A 17,886-nucleotide genomic window follows, 5' to 3' on the forward strand; every position below is an offset into this window, starting at 1 on the left:
ATTATGATGATTATGATGAAGAGTGCCGCACACTCTTCCACATGTTGCTGAAGGCGACTCGAGCCATGAGTAAAGTGATGGTGAAGTTTCGTTTGTACCACTCTCTGGATGAGAATGAGACGATAGAAGAAAACAGTAATAGTTCAAATTAAAACTGAAATACGCAGTGTATTTTTTATAAATTAAAGTAATCAGAAATTAATTCATGTTGTATCATTTAGCTTCATTGTTTATATTATAAGATTAATATGAAAACTAATGACAAGCTAAAAATAATGCTAAATAATGCTTAGCTACTTAGTAAATCCACTTCTATTCTCCAAGGGAAAACATAAGTCAGTCAGCACCACAGCTGTTGCACTGAAAATTATACTCACATGTTGTAATTTACGTGTTGCTCTTTGTTTTTATCAAGAAAGCTTTTATAAAAAACTGCCATTTCTTCACTGCTGAGAGATGGACGTCCTGTGAGACAAAGAGAGAAATGAATTTGTGGAAACCTCCAGCTGATCTCTTAATGTCAAACTGCTACCTTCCAACCTTTGTTATTTCATTGTTACGTAAATGGTTTTTTTTATGTGTTTATGTGTATAGCTATGTTCTTACCTTTTTGCACAACCTTGGTCAAACCTTTGTCCTTCAGCTGTTTGAAAATAAAATTTTCCTTTTCCTGAAGAAAGAAAATAATAATAATTCAAGTTTAAACTTGAAACTTAAAATAGTTTATGTAAAACGTCACACGTCCATAAAAAAACATTTTTTTAATCCTACACCACAAAGCTTAAGGTGGAAGGCATTAAACCTTTAAATGTAATCACTACAGCAGAAAAAAAACTTTGTTTCTTGTAAAATTAGAAGCAACAATGTAATAATAACAAAACATAATTGCGTTTAATTATACTTATGGATTATGTGTAAACCATTTTATTTTTATATTATCGACCCATTAAAATGTTACGGTGCAATAATTGGTTGATTGTTAAACGCTGCCCTCTGTCGGTGTCTTGTTTGGGTTTTTTGTTGTTGTTGTTTTTTCTCAGGAAACAAGAAAATACACTGTTACATATTTAACCAAAAAACAACAGCTATAATAACGAATATAACACAAACGTAAATGAAGCAAATGTTCCAACCCTGCTGAAGGAGATGTTCTGTTTGGTCCAAAACTCATGGTTCCAGTCTTCTGTCTCCTGTCGCAGTTGCCTCAGACGTCTCTCCAGCTCTGACTCTTTTTCGGGGATACGGTAAACGATGGGACGCAGGTTCGACAGAGGGTTCGGCGGACCGATCCAGTCATAGGTGGAACTGGGTTCAGGTCTGACATTGGATCTCTAAAATGTAAAGCCCAATAAAGGCGACTTAGTGTTAGCTTCCTATTATCAGAGACATGTCCCCTTTTACTGGATCCCTTATTAGGTACCACTACACCAATCAAATGTACTAAGTAATACAAATACGCAGGGAAAAATACAAAAACACTAAATAGTTATATAAAAATAGGCAAAATGAAATAACCAGTAATCAGTTGGGCTGCAGTTCACTTAGGCTAGTTTAAAAAGACGTTCTTAAACGAAAACTGATGTCTAACAGTTTTCGTTTTTTAGCGATACGAAAGCAGAGTACTGTTAGACATCTTTTTAGCGATACGAAAGCAGAGTACTGAATTTTCCATGGAACCTGGACCTTGATATCATCAAATGTTTCAATGTTAGTGAATAAAATGTGTTATTATCTTAATTGAAAATTAAGATAATATTGTTATTATCTTAATTTTCTTAATTACATTTTCAAAGGATAACATAACATTAACAAAGGTGGTTGGACACCAGTTTATATAAAAATGCAGATTATAATAAACCTTTATGTTCTTAGTTCCCTGTTGTTTGCTCGACTGTTCAGATGTGCAGAAATGACATTTCACTTCTGAGAAAAGTTCAGGCCTCAGACTACGCCATCTTAAACAGTTCTTCATCACCACTGACGTCATGCTAATGATGTAGAGCAACGCAATTCAAATGTCGAAGAAAATAATTCAAAACCAGTAAAACACGCCACAAATGTTAAATAGTCGCTGGGCTCATTTCACGTCCTTCTGCGCAAACACAACGGGCGACGGAATTTCCGGTCATGTGGTTCCGGCAGAAGAGATGGATGCGTTCGAAAGGTTCATCCAGCCGGCGGTGTTTCGTTTAATGCGGCGATAAAACAAAAAAAGCTGATATGCATATATTACCTGAGACCTTTTCAAAAAACCTTTTTACATTTCTTAACTATATATATTTCTTAACTATATATATATATATATATTAGAAGCAATGTGAAAATCAATTATATATTTTTTAAGGAAAACATTTATTCTGAAAAACAATTACATAAAAAACGGACACAGAATGTTATGTAAGTTTCAGGAAATTAATATTGAGAAGCTATAAAAAATAACAAACAATATAATAATATAGTTGTAAATGATTTGGCCATTATTTGTATTAGAAAAATTTCCCGATTTTAAATATAACAAATGACCTAAGATGACGTAACATTTCTCTTTTCATTTTATTTTGGAGTGTTATATATAAAATATAATAGATATAATCCCAATTTTTGAGCCAAATGAATTCCGTGTTGCCGTGCCGTGACAAACGGTCGACTGGCATGAGGAAATGTAGCTCACCCAATGTTGGACAACCAAAACCTTGCGCAGAGTTACAGTCGATCATACGTCACCAAAGTATAAGTATGTATGCGTTTTTACAAGTTACTATTTCAGAGTAGATTGTTACTAATGTTTATGATGATCCGTTGTTTTTGGTGTATTAAACACCAATAAACGATTTTAAAATAACTGTATTAAGTAATAAAGAAAACTCTGTGCAAGTTTACACTGACTGTCGGTTAAGGGGCTCATCGTCTGTAGCTGTAGATTTAGCTTTATGAGCTAATGTTTAGCTTTAAGCGGAGTAGGATCCCACTTTTCCCAGTACGGTTCTCATGGCTGTTCGTTGGTTATGCAGGTAAGAAGGAAAAATAAATTATATAAAATAGTAGAGGTGAATTAAGACTTTAAAAACAAACAGGAGAGGTGAAGTTAATTTGGTGAAGGTGGGGCAGAGTCAGGTGATCAACGGCTATTCATAATAAGCTTCAGCAAAGTAGGGGAAGCAGATTGTGTTTCCCCGCTTTAAACACGCTCTTTCATGTTTCCATAACGGTTTGTGTGGTTTATAAATGTCTGTATTTGTAAGGTTGTAGTTGAATTTGAGCTTGGACTGAGCATAGGGAGCCCCCTCACATCCTAGTGGGAGGGGCGACAGCAGCAGCCTCGCCGCAGTCACACAGTCATCCAGCGGGCAGTTGTTGCTGAGGCTAACCGGAGCGTCGAACACCTTCACCTGGATGCCAGGGTCCTCCTCATACCGGCCTGCTGTGGCTGATGGAAACAGGCATTCGTCCAAAATGTGCGCCAATGTACTGGGAGTTCTGAAAAGGTGAGGAGGACGCAGACCGAAGGTATGAGGGTGTGAGGAAGGATGCAGCTCCAGGAGAGAATGGCGTTGATGATGATGATTCCTCGAGCTGTGAGCTCGGAGGTTCTGGAGGTGTTTGCTGCGGTGATGGTGCTCAGAATGTGATTTGTTTTTGTGACATAATGCGCAAAAGCTGTATGGATGCTGTAGACTGCCCGAAGCCTGAGAGGAGTAATTATGGTAGTAAAGCCCGTATAACAGGTTGTCTTTAGGTATGTGTGGTTTGATAGGAAAATATCATGCAAGTACTACATATAAAAAGTTTTAAAATGAGACCATATGGTTCTGAGTTGGCCCTACAACAGATCCAAGTCCTTTGCATACATTTTAGCAGAATGTTATCTTTTTAAATGGAGGCACAGCATACTTTTGAGAAATCAACAAACTTTAAGAACCAGATTAACAGCCTGTAAGTGTTATTAGTGTCTTGTTAGAAATGTAATACTAAGTGATTAAGGTAAACTCCAGTGTGGATATAGACCAGGTAACAACACTCTTAAGAGTTTCTAGAGTATATAGGTGCATCATTCCCCTAACAAAATCTAATGATCAGAAGAACAAAGGTATGGGGTTCTGGAAGGTCAAAGACCATGCCAATGACAAAATGATCACAAAGTAAGTCCATATAAGGAAATACACATATTGAACACTGCAAAGAAAGATGAAGAGCAGACAGAGAATGACAGTGAAACTGACTTTGGAGTAACAAAGACAAGATGACAACAGCAAAGAGTTATATATAGAATCCATGAGATATTACGTAACTACTAAGACACAATTCAACATAGATATCAAAATAAATAAAACGACAAACTCATTTCAAAAGATTAGCAGATAAAAAGACATCAGTGAATCAGATGGTATCAAAGGTCACTTGTACACATGCCTTTGATCAATCTTCTTTTGTATGTCATACTGTCCCATCAGTGTCTAACACTGAGTCTAAAAGCAGGACTGTCTTTGTGTGGATGGTACCGATATCAGCACCATCACATCACAACTAACAGTCAGGTGAAACCGAAGTATTTTCATGTGGGCGTGTGGGAATGTTGGTTTCACTTTCTACCATGATCATGAGATTAAAAAATCGTGTAGTTCATTGGTTCATGATTGATCTTGTGGCGTTTTCTGGAGAAGAAAAGCAAAATTGATGAATGGATAACAGGGTCAATGACGAACTGGATGGAGAGACATTTCAGCAGCTTCTTCACCGTCTAACTGCAGCGTTGTAAGGAGTCGGTCTGTTTGTCTTGACACTAAACATGGTCTTTTCTTCAGAGATCAGTGATAGTCTGGCTTGAAATGAGGGGGTGAGAACTAACATGTCTGCAGGGAGGAACAACAAACTTCAGGTCGAGGCAGAGGGAAGGGTTTCTCTGCAAGTTTGAAAACAAATGTTCGAATATCCGGCTCTGTATACTCTGTCTTTGTCTAATGACTCATCAGTCCTGAGGCTAGTTTGTGACACATTGACAAGGTTTGACAATAGGAGACTTGACACATATTTTTGGCTGTTTTTAAGGTCTGTGTCGGGTGACAGGCACAGATCCCAGTCCTTGAGACTCACCAAATGCATTCATTTTGATGTTAATGAACTTGAATTATCCAGTTTGCTTGCATTATACTACCTTTTGTTGTACTTCTTAAAGAGGAGAAACCTTTTCTTTGAGTGGTTTTGCAGATTTTCACATACTTAAAAAAATCAACTGACTGTATCTCCTGTCAGGGAGTTCTGAGATATTTGTTGTTGTCCAAACCTCTGCTTTTGTCTATGATTAGAGGCTGTGATAAGTCTTAGCAGACGAGTGACTGACTTCTACCTGACAACTGAACTGGACAGTTCCTGTTGACATGTGATAGAGTCACATCTTATATAACTCTCAGATTCTTCCTGGTTATCCCCTGAGGGACGTGTAGAAAGCTTTTATTTCCAACACCAAAGCAACAGTGGTCTATTATTTACATGAAAACACAGATGAGCAGCAGAGCAGAAGGTTATCTGTACCTTAAAGAAGAACATGTTCAGCAACAACTGGCCAACCACACTCAACCTCAGACTTTAGAACCACAGAACCACACGTGTGTGATTCATCTAAAAGCCCAGTGGACAGTAGATCTTTTTCATGTGTGGAAAAAACATTCGTCATCACTTACAGACTCTTGGGGCCGTATCACCCTGAACACATCTGGGCTTAGGAGTAAAGCAGGATAGGGCGTGGTCAGAAGCTTGATGGGAGACCACTTGGTGCTGTTAGCTTTGGGGCAGCCAGTCACCTAGTGGGCTTGTTATCAGAAGACCCTGGTTCAAATCCCACCTTGACAAACTGCCGTGCAAGCATCAGTTCTCTCTCTCCCCTGGTGCTCCTGATTGGTGCTTTCAATTTCTTGTCACTGTTGCTTTTATTTTCCAGCCTCTTTGGAAAGCCCTTTGATGGCGGGAAAAGGATGGACAATGGTGGGCCGCAGCAGCAGCAGCATATGGAGCAGCAGCAGCCTTACCACCCACAGCATCCTGCCATGATGCGGCTGTATGAGGTCCAGAAGGAGGTGGCGTCGCTGGGTCCTCAGGTGTGCACCTTCAGCGGGCTGCAGAACGACCGGGACTACAAGCGTCTAGAGAGGGAGCTGACACGGCTGCTGCTGGAGGTCGATCAGGTTGACACGGAGGGAAAGCCGGAGCTGCAGGGGGCTCGAAAGAGGGCGGCGCAGGAGGTGGAAGGTCTCCTGCGATACCTGGAGGAGAACGCCACTCATCCCTCCCGTTTGGCCATTGAAGATCTGAGCAACGAGGCGCGAGCGCTGGTGGACGATCGTGTGGTGGCGCCTCAGCGAGCCGGCGGTGTGGCTGAGATAAATGACGAGCTGGTGGACGCCCTGCAGGGCCTGATCCTGAAGCTCACCCAGGTGAAGACCGAGGGGAGGGTTCCACTCCGAAAAGCGCGCTACAGAGCGCTGACCAGACTGTGCGCCATACAGGACGTGGTCGAAGGTCGCACGCAGCAGCAGACCCTGTCCCTGCCCCTGTCTGGAGAAACCCATGAGGCCGTGCACCGGATCAACCAGGTGATGGTAAAGGTGAGCGTGGCCCGCAGCCAGCTGGTGGCGCTGCTAATGGGCCTGAGCGGCAGAGACAGCTGTGCCCATCTGTCACGTCTCCTGACGGAGATGCAGGTGGAGCTGGACGCTCTGGATGTTTCTGGAAACGCAGCCATCAGAAATTACCGGAAGCAGGTGGTGGAGGAGATAAATGGTCTGCTGAAACATGTGGACCTGGAAGTGGAAGGAGACGACACCCGCAGGTCAGAATTATGCACGTTTACAAAGAGTGTAATATAAAAGATATAACCCTAATTATATCTGTGTATTCTATTATTTGTCTGGAAACAGTCCAGAACAAGGATGTTAAAGAACGTGTTAGTAGTTCATTAACGTACCAGTACTATTAACATTGATCCTTTTTTTGTCTGTGATTTACAGATATGATTTGGCTCAGAACAACTCCATCCGTGAGATCGAGGCTGTGCGCGCTCACGTGGTCCACCTCAGAGAGGGCATCCTGCGACACTGTGCTGTGGGTGACCTCAGCTTCAGACCCAAAGCTGAACTCCAGAGTCTCCTCACTCACTTGGACCAGGTGGACACAGCAAAGAACCCCTGTATTCGGGAGGCTCGTCGCCGTGCCGTGGTGGAAGTTCAAGCCGTCATCACCTTCCTGGACCTCCGCGAGGCCCTGGCCAGACGCCAGCCTGGTCCCGCCGAGCACCCAGCCCACCGGGCCGTGTGGCTGGTTCTGGGCAGCCTGTCCGATCTCCAGGCCCAGGTTCTGGGCTTCGACGGCAAGCGTGTTGACAAGAGCTACATGATGCTGGAGGAGCTGCTGACCAAACAGCTGCTGGCGCTGGACGCCGTGGACCCACACGGTGATGAGATGACCAAGGTGGCCAGGAAGCAGGCGGTGAAGTTTGCCCAGAACATTCTCAACTACTTGGACATGAAGACGGACGAGTGGGAGTACTGAGGAGCCGAGTGAAACGTCCTGTAAATTACACTAAACTGTGTCATTCCACATGTGCTGTAAATACAGATTCAAGCTCCCAGAATGCACTGCAGCAGCGCTTTTCCTCCAGTGATTGTGGCTGAACCTGAGAAACAGAAACATTTGTGAACATTTTTTTTTTATGTGAGGTTTTGAAATATATTCATTTTAAATTCTCAGATGTGTGTGACACAGAGAGAGAGTTTCCTGGTCGTTGTGATTGTGTCTCCACTTCCTGCTTCCTGCAGTCACATCCTCGGACTGAGCTTGATGATGATGATGATGATGATGATGGTGATGGATTGGTGAAGTCGTCATGACTTCTCTGTGTGGTCAGCTGAACTCCAACATCAGTTCTAATGAAAACCAAAGTGGAAGTGTTGACATGAGACACCAGAGGGTTTTCTCACACACGATTCAATCTTCATCTGAAAGTTTAACAGTAAAGTCAGCGCTGAAGAATCGGTTTACTGCTCGTCTGCTCCTCTGTCTGTCGTTTGTTTTCAAATGTTCTGTGGGACGTTTCAGACATGACTGTGTATGGATGGATCGGTCGGCCATCCATAAACTGCTTAATTTTTTGTTTGTACCTGCTCAGTGTTTTTCACTGTCAGAGAGCTGAGAAGGAGCAGCAGCAGCAGCAGGAGGAAGAAGAGGAGGAGCAGGAGCAGACGAGAGGGGGGGAGGAGGGGGGGAGGAGCTGCTGATTCTTATTCGTTGACACATAAAGGCTGAAGCTCCCAGGGCTGACAGTCCCGCTCCTCTTCACTACACAGTGTTGACAGTGATCACAGTGGACAGTTTTGTTCCTAGAAATCTGCTGCTGCTGCAATGGATGAAGAGAAACGACTGGAAGAGTCTGAATCTCTGTGCCTTTATTTTCCTTTTTGAACTGAATTTGTGTAAGGGAACAAACGCCTGCTCCTTTGTTTTGACATCCACGTAGAAGAACCAGGACATGTCAGCTGTGAATGTGATCATGGAGAGAGAGAGAGAGAGAGAGAATTAGAGCACCTTGGCACCCATCGCCAACCACTAATTTGCACTAATTGTAACAAAATTCAAACTTTTTCTAATCAGTGTTGATCCCCCGAGGAAGGTGTCGTCTCTGTGGGCAGTTGTTGTCCTCTGACAGCAGGAGGTGAAGGAGTCACTCCTCTCTGTGTGTTTACATCACAGAGAGCAGAACAAACACAAACAAAGTAGGAAAAGAAAATAGAACCGATTCTCCACAGAAGGAGAGATTCACTGACCACCGTGGTGTCAGTGGAGATTCAGTACAGTTCTAGGTGAAAGAAAACAGTCATCTGTTTGTTGTTAGTGAGTGACAGCTGAAGTCCAGAGATGAGACATGTGACTGAAGAGCTTCTGAAACCAGAACTATTTTTTAACTCATTCATTTGGTGAAATCATTTTATATCTTAAAAAATCTGTTTGAGAAAATATGAAGACTATTTGGGAATTTATTTAAAAAATCAACATCTTTGGGTAGTTTTTCCCTCTGGTCATTTTACGTTCTAGTTTTCCTGTGTCACTGTGTTGATTTTCAAACATTAGCCAATCAGCTGCATCCATCTGTGTGCGGGGAGTGACTCCACCTCTGATTGTTGCAGACGATGACTCACGTATTAAACATGGACACACCTTGGACTCCACCTGCTCTCTTTTATATACAGTCAGATGTTGGAGTGATGACTGAGGCTCATGTCTGCACTTCTCTTAGTTTGGCTCATTTATTCTGGTTATTGTTGTTGTTTTTCATCAGTGGTGTCTCTTAGCAGCTGGTGCCACTACATTTTCATCAGTGTTGTCTCTTAGCAGCTGGTGCCACTACATGTTTATACTCTATGAATCAGATGATTAATGGAAAACAAACTCATTCTTTGGTTCTTGCTGTCATAAACAGTTTACCTTTACAAAATCTCTGTTTTGGCCTTAGAAAAACTTTTCTAATTGTTGATAAGACAATGTTGTTCAATTAAAAAAAAACTTGAAGACAAATCACAGTGGGAGCACAGGTCAGTCTGGCAATTTCTATTTTTCAATTTTGGATTTTATTCTGCTCTGATTGTAGTCACTGAAGAGTTCTTCTTCCATATTTCTGGAACCAAAGTTTTTTTTATTATTTTTATTGTATTCCATTGCTGACACTATTAATCATAAACACAAACACAAGCTTATTTATGTTTTGAAGATTCATGTCACTTCTCTGTAACTTGTGATCGTAGCAGCACATGTAGCCAGAAGAAAAGAAAAGTGACAATTGTTTGTATTTTAAAACAAATTCTTTTGTTTTACATTAATCACCAAATCTTTTCTTTTCTTCAAGTGGTAATTACTTCAAACATAGTTAATTTACAGTTAAGTGAACGTGTCTGTTAAGTTTTAAAATGAGAGAAGAACCTCCATATTTATTTGAAAAAAGAAAAGTTCTTTACTCGTGCACTTTGTCATGTTTTCGACTGTTGATTCTTCACCAACTTTCTGGACTTTATTTTTTTTTTGCTGCTAATTTTTTTTCACTCCCAAGAAAATGCTGTTTCTAAAGTCGCCTTTACCTGCAGTGATTGTGATAAAATACTGCTGTTTAAGTTTAAAAAATAAAAAAGCACAGAGACAAAAAAATGTGGAAGTTGAAGTGAAGTGAACAATTTTACAAATGTTTTCCCACCAAAAAATAAAAATGCTGTTTCTGATTCACTGTTAAAGCCTGTGTGTGTTTTTTATTTATTGTTGACTTTGATTGTTGTAGTAAAAAGCTGCATTTATAAATGAACTGCATTATTCATAATAATATTATTTAAATATTGGTAATTTATATTAAAAATAGTTTAGTTATTAACATACAACACAAAAAATGCAAATAATTGTTAAAAACTTCTTTATTTAAAACAATAAATATTACATATATTGACACACAAATATACATAAAAGAATGAACATAAGACTAAATAACAATAAAATAACCCAAACATAAGTCAGTCTATTTTATTTTATTATATATATTTTTATTGTTAACAATTTTACTGTCTTCACTGTTCATGTTATGTTTTATTAAATTAATTGAAATATTTACATTATTTACATTATTCACATTCTCTGCCTATGTTTGTTTCTCGTTGAACCACTGGAGGGCAGTATATCCTCAGCGCTGATCTACTGTGGATTCTTTAAAGACGTTTTATGATATCAAAGTAAAACATTACAAAGTTGCCGTTTGTGTACATTTTATTTTAACGTGGAACATTTAAATCGTTTAATTTTTATAAAATGGACTTTTATGTCTAAACACTGACGCTCCTCAGTATATTATTGGATAAAACCAAAGTCCATGGAGAAAAGCCCTAATTTTAGCTCTCGGAAGTTTTTTCTATGAATTTACGAATATTAACAAGAAAACTATACGTCAGAGTAACACGTGGTCAGAGATGGTAATTTACCAAAGAATGGTCCATTGTAATCTAATCCACAATTAACAAATTACAGACATTTAAATTGGTGAAACTATTATTTCTTCGACAAAATAAACAAAATAGACAAAGTAAACTCACCACATACATCATCAGGAGATCGTCGCTTTACAAAGATTTACAAAAATATCCAGTTTAATTTCCAAATGTTCAGTTTTTCATACTTTTTCATACTTTTCATGTAAAAAATGTTTGACACAATTTTCCGGCGTCTACCACTTAACCAGAACGGTTTCACCTGCGCAGAGATGCAAAGAACTCTGGGAAATGTAGGAAAACACGCCCGAGACCAAAGCTTTGGGCCTGACCACCTATACCTAAATAATAAGAAATATGTGAGACTTTGGGCCTGACCATCTATACCTAAATAATAAGAAATATGTGAAATTTCAACGATTATAGCAGTTGTGAACTTTTAATGTGTTGCTTTAAATGTGGGAAATATATTCTTCTCTTTCCCACACATTAAAATGTAATATAAATGTAATAATATATGTTTAGACTGATACATGTTCTTTTTCACATTTATGTTATTTTGTATTTTTAGAAATATAATACTTTCTAGGATTACATATAACCCTAATAATAATAATAATGTCCTCCAAAATAGTGTCAGGGAAGAAAATAAGATAATAAAAAAAAACATTTTATGTCCAACAGAAAACAGAGTCAGAAACAGGACAAGGTCACGTACGACCTTGGAGGCAGCGGTGGATCAACAACTGCTGTGATGTCAACCCTCATGGAAGTTTCCAGCACACGAATGCTTTATCTTATTTTATTTGTCCAGGTGTTTTCCTCGGTACAGATCAGTTCCACAGAGGGGTGACTTTGAGCTGAGAGCTGCAGAGACGCAGGGGCAAAGATGGAGGATAAAAATATTCATGTCCAGGGTTGAGGGGAGGACACATTGTCCCTCTGTGTGTGTGTGTGTGTGTAGACTATTTAATGCTGTTATGTCATGATGCGGTATGCAGCAGGGCTATCGTGCTGTCAGCTGTGCAGCGGTGCAGGAACAGAGCCGAGGATGAAGAGGAGGAAGAAGAGCGACTCTTATGTAATTGTGCCTGAGCATCTTCACTGGGCCAGAAAATCCAGCGTCCGTTAAAGAGAGCTGCCATCACTGCTACAGCGACGGGGCTGGAATAAATGAGGCCGTCTTTTCTTGGGTGGAAGCTGCCTTGATGAGTCAGTCCAGTAACTGAAGACCAGGATGTTTTTCCTCACTCTCCCGGAGGCCCCTCCACTGCTCCCTGGTGTTTACATATTTTTAGTTTGTTAGTAAATGTGAGTAAGGAGTAAAAGAGTTCAGCTTGTACGCTGGCAGATTCTGATACAAAGGTGGTTATTTTAGCTCACAGATATATAAAATATATAGACGTTAAAATGTGTTATTTCATGTCTTCACTGTTTGAAATCTTTGTTCAGATTTATCTCCGTGACACAAACTGACCACAGGAGGCAGCAGTTGACCACCAGCTTCTGTGCTTCTCAGAGCTAAAATCACTGATTTCCTCTATGGACTTTGGTCCATTGATGTAGGTGGTTTAACTATTTAAAACAAATGGATTGGAAAGATACATAGAAAATAAAGTCACGTGACTAAATCATCACTGAGACACTTGTACACAGTGTTGTACACAGATGGGGTCAGAGGAGGATTTGTAACATTCCTGTGTTTCTCTCTGGACTGGTATTTTTGGCCCGGGTCTGAGGTCCATCTGTCGGCTGCATCAGGGAGTGTGTGTGTGTGTGATGAGTTTATCTGGAAAATTTCACATATTTAAATACTCAGCTCATAGGAAGTGTGTGTGTGGGGACGTTCCTAAACTGCCCAATGTCTCACACCAGAGTCCATGGAGTAATCAGAGGGACACAGTGGCTGCTGGTCTTCTACTGCCTCCTGTGGTCATTTAATGTCACTGAGATCAATCTAAATGACACAGAGGTCAAACATGTCAAACTACGTGAGTGTCTCAGCAGCAGTGGATCACAGCTGTTGTGCACTGTGATGTTAAATCTGTGATTTTCTCTAAGGACTTTTGTCAAATGTGACCGTTTTCAGTAATGATTCAGTAGAATGAGGAACAGAACGCTGACTTCCAGCAGTTATATTTCATCACTGATCTGTTTATCCTTCCATCCTTAACAGACGGAGCCATATTTGGCCCGTTGCCACAGCAACAGCAGTGATGAGTCACTCCCGGGCCGTTCTGTGTTTGAACGCTAGATGTTTCTGTGAGTCTCCACTCCCACGTTCTGCATCTGCAGCTCAGTCTGAGTTCTCAGCTCCTCAGTGAGGAAGTGAAGCAGCAGCGACGGTGGGAAGAGTGAAGGAACGAAAGACGAGATCCAAAAAAACAGAATCACTCTGAGATTTTTATTTTTCACTGCAGAGTAGTAGCAGCAGCAGCAGCAGTCGTGTGTAATGTCTGTAAATGTTTCATGTTCGGTACTGCAACCTTCACCATCATGTTTTATTCACGTCCTTCAGGTTTGAGGTTCGACGGCATCTTTGCTGCAGCAGAGATCTGTGAAAACACTGCACTTTTAGAGCTGATGCCTGCTGTCCCGGCAGAGAACGCAGTGCAGTGTTGAGTAAATGACATAAGACTGGTGCAACACAGTCTGGCCTGCAGGGGGCGTGCCGTCATTGTGCCTCAGGATAGTCCGACTCACCTTGAACATGATCCGAAGAGTTGGGATTTTTGGGGGGACAGAGAGAAACTGTTGCTGATGATGAAGATGATGATGATGATGGTTATTTTTCACAGCATCATTTCTTCAATCCCAGAGACTGAAGGACTTAGGGAAATGCTAATATTGGCAGCTGACAGAGCAGCAGATCACCTCTCTCTAACTGAGCTGGTGTTGGAGGAGTTGGACAGACTAGTCAGAAGAGTGTTTCCCTCTGATCAGCAGTCTCTGACTTTTCTAACAAATCTGATCTTGCGTCCACACGTTCGGCCTTCACCGGATCACAAGAACATTTGTCTGTTATAACTGAGCTGATACAAAGCAGACCTCCAGAGGCAGACGGCCAGAGTGAACCCTACCACTCGGCTTCTGCACAAAATATTGTTACAATGTACGTGGGCGGTGCAACATGAACTGGTTCCTTGCAAACCAGCCTGGAACGACTGGATTGATGTTAATCAAAACACTAAAAACACTAATAATAATAAGGTTTTCAAAACCTGGAAGCAGTCAAGACATGGAGATGTCACTAATTCTCTCATCATCATCATCATTATTATTATTATTCCTTCTGAGACAGAGCAGCAACTATTTAGGTTTCCTCATGGGTTTCCCTCGACAACGCTGCAGTGACAGTTCAAGTCCCTGGAGTTGACTGTGAATCCACCACAGGGATGATGTGTTCTTTTTTTCTCTCTTAATGGACTCTCCAGGCTCCCATAGGAGCAGCTGTAGAGGTGTTGATGAGACGTACGTCAGCAATACCTGAATGAACCTGAAGTCTTCTGGAGTCAGCAGAGAGCAGAGGACAGAGAAGTCGTTCTGAACTCATTCTTGTTTCAAAGGGTTCCTGATGGAACTTGGTCAAAAGGGTTGGAGACTCTCGGGAGACTGGTCTGGTCTACTGTAGGGGGTCCCTGCTCAGTTCGGTTCACGGTTTTTGGTCCTTGAAGACAACAGCTCTAAATAGACTGTTGGAACGTCAACTAAACCTCTGAAAGGTTTTAAACTTCAGAGTTAAAACTACAGACCGTGGATTTAAAGGTGATCACATGTACCTTGTGATCTTGACTTGTAAAAGTGTTTCAAGTCACATGTTGTGAGTTTGTACAGTCTGAAGGTCTCATGGGTCAAAGTTCAATCGGAGTCCGTTTCCTGTTCCTGTTGTGTTGTCACAGCTCTGTCATGTGGGTCACTGAGTCCTTGTCTCTATCTCCTCCCTATCACATTTGAACTTCCTCAACCAGACACAGTTAAAGTGTGACATCACCTGCGGCCAATCAGAGCCGCCGAACAGATCACATGTTTTTACTTGTTCATGATAATCCACTGCACTGTTCATAATGAGAACATACTGTTGTACGACTATATCACTCACTGTGTAGTGTTGTCATTCAACATGGAGTTGATGCAGGTGTTTGCACCGTCAGCACAAAAAGGAACAAACAGAAGTAAAAAGCAAACTTGAATTTCTCTCTTCTGACTGTGATGTCGTTCATCTGCTAATCTGCTCCTGAGGTTTGGATGAAAACAAATCCAAAGATACTGCAGTACATCTGCTCTTAGACGTTCTGATAAGATACGCACGCCAGCGTAATCAGTGTACTGATCCGACAGAACACAGCAGATGAGGAACCTGCGTTTGTTCAGAGTCCAAAGAACCAAAGGATATGTTACAGCCAAACCTCTAAGTCAGAATCAGAAGTACTGAAGTACTGTGATGTGCAAAAAAAACTTAAGCAGGATAGTCAATGAACACACCTGAGGACTGCAGAAGACTGGAGCACCACGGCCAGGTTTGAACCACAGCTGGTCCAGCACAGACTGAAGCATCAGTGACGTCAAAGCCAAGCAGGACAGACTTCAGTGTGTCCCAGAGGAATCCCCACTCCTCTCACACACACATGCAGGATGAAGATGACGATGACGATGATCGCTCATCTCCTAATGAAGCTGTGCAACTGACAGAACACGTGTAAGAGAGTTTAAAAATACTGCCCAGAAACTAGTTTAGCTGACACCGAAATAAAAAGCTGTTTCACACATTAATAGTTTTCTATTCTCATGGTATTTGTTTTCACACATAGTTTTCTATTCTCATGGTATTTGTTCTCACACATTAATTGTTTTCTATTCTCATGGTATTTGTTTTAAATTAAATTATATTGAACCATTAACAGCTTAAACAATATTTTTTGGCTAATTATAAATATATGGTTTTTGTAATAATAATAGTGACGGTGATAATAATAAAAGGAAAGCCTGTCTAGGCTACATGCTAAACGCTACTACTCTATAAATGTGAACTCTGTCTCTAACACCGGTCAGTGTCCAATCTGACTAATGCCAAAACAGGACAAATGGATAATTAGATGTTGTTGCTAAACTATATAAAACTGTATTTCAGTGAAATCCTCACGCCTTTTTTCCTTGTTTAATAAAAGCTGCAGCCTGAGGAGGTGCAGCTCCTCACCCTGGGAACCAACCTCATTAAAACCCAGCCCTGACCCTCCACCGTCAGTCCTCAGACGGGCTCTGGACCAGGGCCAATGGTTTTCAAACACTGAGGTGTGGAGTGGAGCTGAGAGCGGGACAACAGTGGACGGTCATCAGAATGTCTCTGGACGCTGTGTCCGTCCTCGGCTGTTGGCTGGGGTCCACAGCTTCATTCACAGCTATCGGACACTGAGCTGTGGAAGTACTGAGAACCATTCTGGTCCTGGTCCTGGGAATAGAGGCCACTTGTTCCAGTTCCAGGAAAACATCACAAACAAATAAAAGGGGAAGAAGAAAAAAAAAAAGCTGGAAATGTCTCCAGCCACTGAGGAAGTGCTGCTTGGACTGGGACACATTTAGACGCAACATTTAAAGAAGCAGTTCGTAGTTTCCATGCACCTGACTTGGCGCTGAGTTCTTAGAGTGTTGGTTCTCCTTTATCAATGTTAGTCAACCATTACTGACAGGACCCTGTCTGTGGAACACACACTCAGAAAATCAGTGATTTTAGGTCATTACTGTCAAGTGTAAAGTTCCTGCTCAAGGACAGAACGTGGCAAAGTTCACATTTCTGTACATTTTCAAGTCAAACCCCTTTTAACTGAGCGCTGGTCTTTCTGCCTCACTTGAGGTCAAGACACAAGGGGGCGCACACACAAGTACAGCACACGACCATGTTCTAAAAACACTGTAAGAAAACGTTATTACCTAGATATTGACTAGATTCTTTATGTGCGTTTTCCTGGAAGGTCCGATCAGCTCTTGGTACTTTATACTCTCAATTGTTCTTCAGAAAGGGTCGGGAACATATGATCATCAATATTTCAGAGAGTAATTGGATCAGAGACCAGGCCTTTGGCTGCCTACTGGAAACTCTTTTCCCTCAGAGTGAAACTGGGTCACAGACATTTTCATTATCACTGCTGCTTCCAAAGAAAGACATGACCGGGAACTTTTCTTTTTTTATCACAGCGTCAGTGAAGTGTCACCAGTTTGATAACATTCAGGATATGACAACCCATTCAACCTTAACTATGATCCTGGAACTTCTCACTTCATTTCAGGATCTTTTCACAACCTGGCCTCTCTCCTTCACCTTCAAGCTCTAAAAGTCATCCATCTCACTTCTGCTCCACTGTTATATCTTTTTCATGTCTCAACACCTACGTCCCAGAATCTTATCCAGGTTCTGTTCCTCTTGTCTGAGAGCATTATCTCTAAAAGAAAATTTTATGAGCTTTATTTTTCCCAGAATAGTTCTAAATACATTCATGAGTGGCAGAAAAGTACATGAAGGTGGTACAGGATTGGATTTATGTTAAAAACTAAAAACCCGAAGGTGCTACGCTAGGTGCTTACTCTGGCACTTTTCCTGATTTATGACTTAACTTTGTACTGTTCATCATCAGTCACTGGAGCTCTTCACATCGGTCCGGTTCTTAAAAACTGGACCAAGATTTGGATCAACAGCCCTGGTATAAACACATTCAGATGATTTTACTTGTAGAATCTTAAATGCAGTAGAAGAAGTCAACAACAGTTCCAGAGGAGTTGGGGAGGTTTAGAGGTTTAGTCAGTACAACAGCAGCAGCTTTTAGTCCACTGGTCTCTTTACAGACTCTAATCTCATCACTGCTACTATTCCCGTGAGTGCTCTTCTCTC

General features: G+C 41.1%; 2 protein-coding genes across 7 annotated transcripts; one reads left to right on the forward strand and one right to left on the reverse strand.

Moving 5' to 3' along the window:
- Positions 1 to 2,149, reverse strand: coa8 (cytochrome c oxidase assembly factor 8). Its single transcript, XM_008315843.3, has 5 exons — positions 1,859 to 2,149; positions 1,134 to 1,331; positions 607 to 670; positions 378 to 465; positions 1 to 104 (listed from the first exon to the last, which is right to left on the reverse strand). The coding sequence occupies exons 1-5, from the start codon at positions 1,985 to 1,987 to the stop codon at positions 11 to 13; spliced, it is 573 nt and encodes a 190-aa protein (XP_008314065.1). The 5' UTR covers positions 1,988 to 2,149; the 3' UTR covers positions 1 to 10.
- A 479-nt stretch (positions 2,150 to 2,628) lies between these two features.
- On the forward strand, positions 2,629 to 8,060 carry bag5 (BCL2 associated athanogene 5). 6 transcript variants are annotated; one of them, XM_017038867.2, is made up of 4 exons: positions 2,675 to 2,734; positions 3,243 to 3,485; positions 5,936 to 6,823; positions 7,002 to 8,060. In XM_017038867.2, the coding sequence occupies exons 2-4, from the start codon at positions 3,394 to 3,396 to the stop codon at positions 7,540 to 7,542; spliced, it is 1,521 nt and encodes a 506-aa protein (XP_016894356.1). In that variant the 5' UTR covers positions 2,675 to 2,734; positions 3,243 to 3,393; the 3' UTR covers positions 7,543 to 8,060. The 6 variants fall into 6 exon arrangements, with proteins under 6 accessions (XP_008314106.1, XP_016894356.1, XP_008314076.1 ...); XM_008315854.3 differs by lacking the exon at positions 2,675 to 2,734 and adding an exon at positions 2,741 to 3,011; XM_008315884.3 differs by lacking the exon at positions 3,243 to 3,485 and having other exon boundaries at positions 2,629 to 2,734.
- Positions 8,061 to 17,886: the final 9,826 nt, after the last annotated feature.

This window comes from Cynoglossus semilaevis, chromosome 1, assembly GCF_000523025.1.
Source record: "Cynoglossus semilaevis isolate Cse_v1.0 chromosome 1, Cse_v1.0, whole genome shotgun sequence".
NCBI lineage: Eukaryota > Metazoa > Chordata > Actinopteri > Pleuronectiformes > Cynoglossidae > Cynoglossus > Cynoglossus semilaevis.

Coding starts and splice junctions, on each gene's coding strand:
- coa8 (XM_008315843.3), bottom strand. CDS start 1,987: ATGACGTCAGTGGTGATGAAGAACTGTTTAAGATGGCGTAGTCTGAGG. Junction 1,332..1,858: donor AGGGAACTAAGAACATAAAG/GTTTATTATAAT, acceptor TTTACATTTTAG/AGATCCAATGTCAGACCTGA. Junction 105..377: donor CAACACGTAAATTACAACAT/GTGAGTATAATT, acceptor ATTCTCATCCAG/AGAGTGGTACAAACGAAACT.
- bag5 (XM_017038867.2), top strand. CDS start 3,394: ATGCCAGGGTCCTCCTCATACCGGCCTGCTGTGGCTGATGGAAACAGG. Junction 3,486..5,935: donor GTACTGGGAGTTCTGAAAAG/GTGAGGAGGACG, acceptor TTTATTTTCCAG/CCTCTTTGGAAAGCCCTTTG. Junction 6,824..7,001: donor GAAGGAGACGACACCCGCAG/GTCAGAATTATG, acceptor TGTGATTTACAG/ATATGATTTGGCTCAGAACA.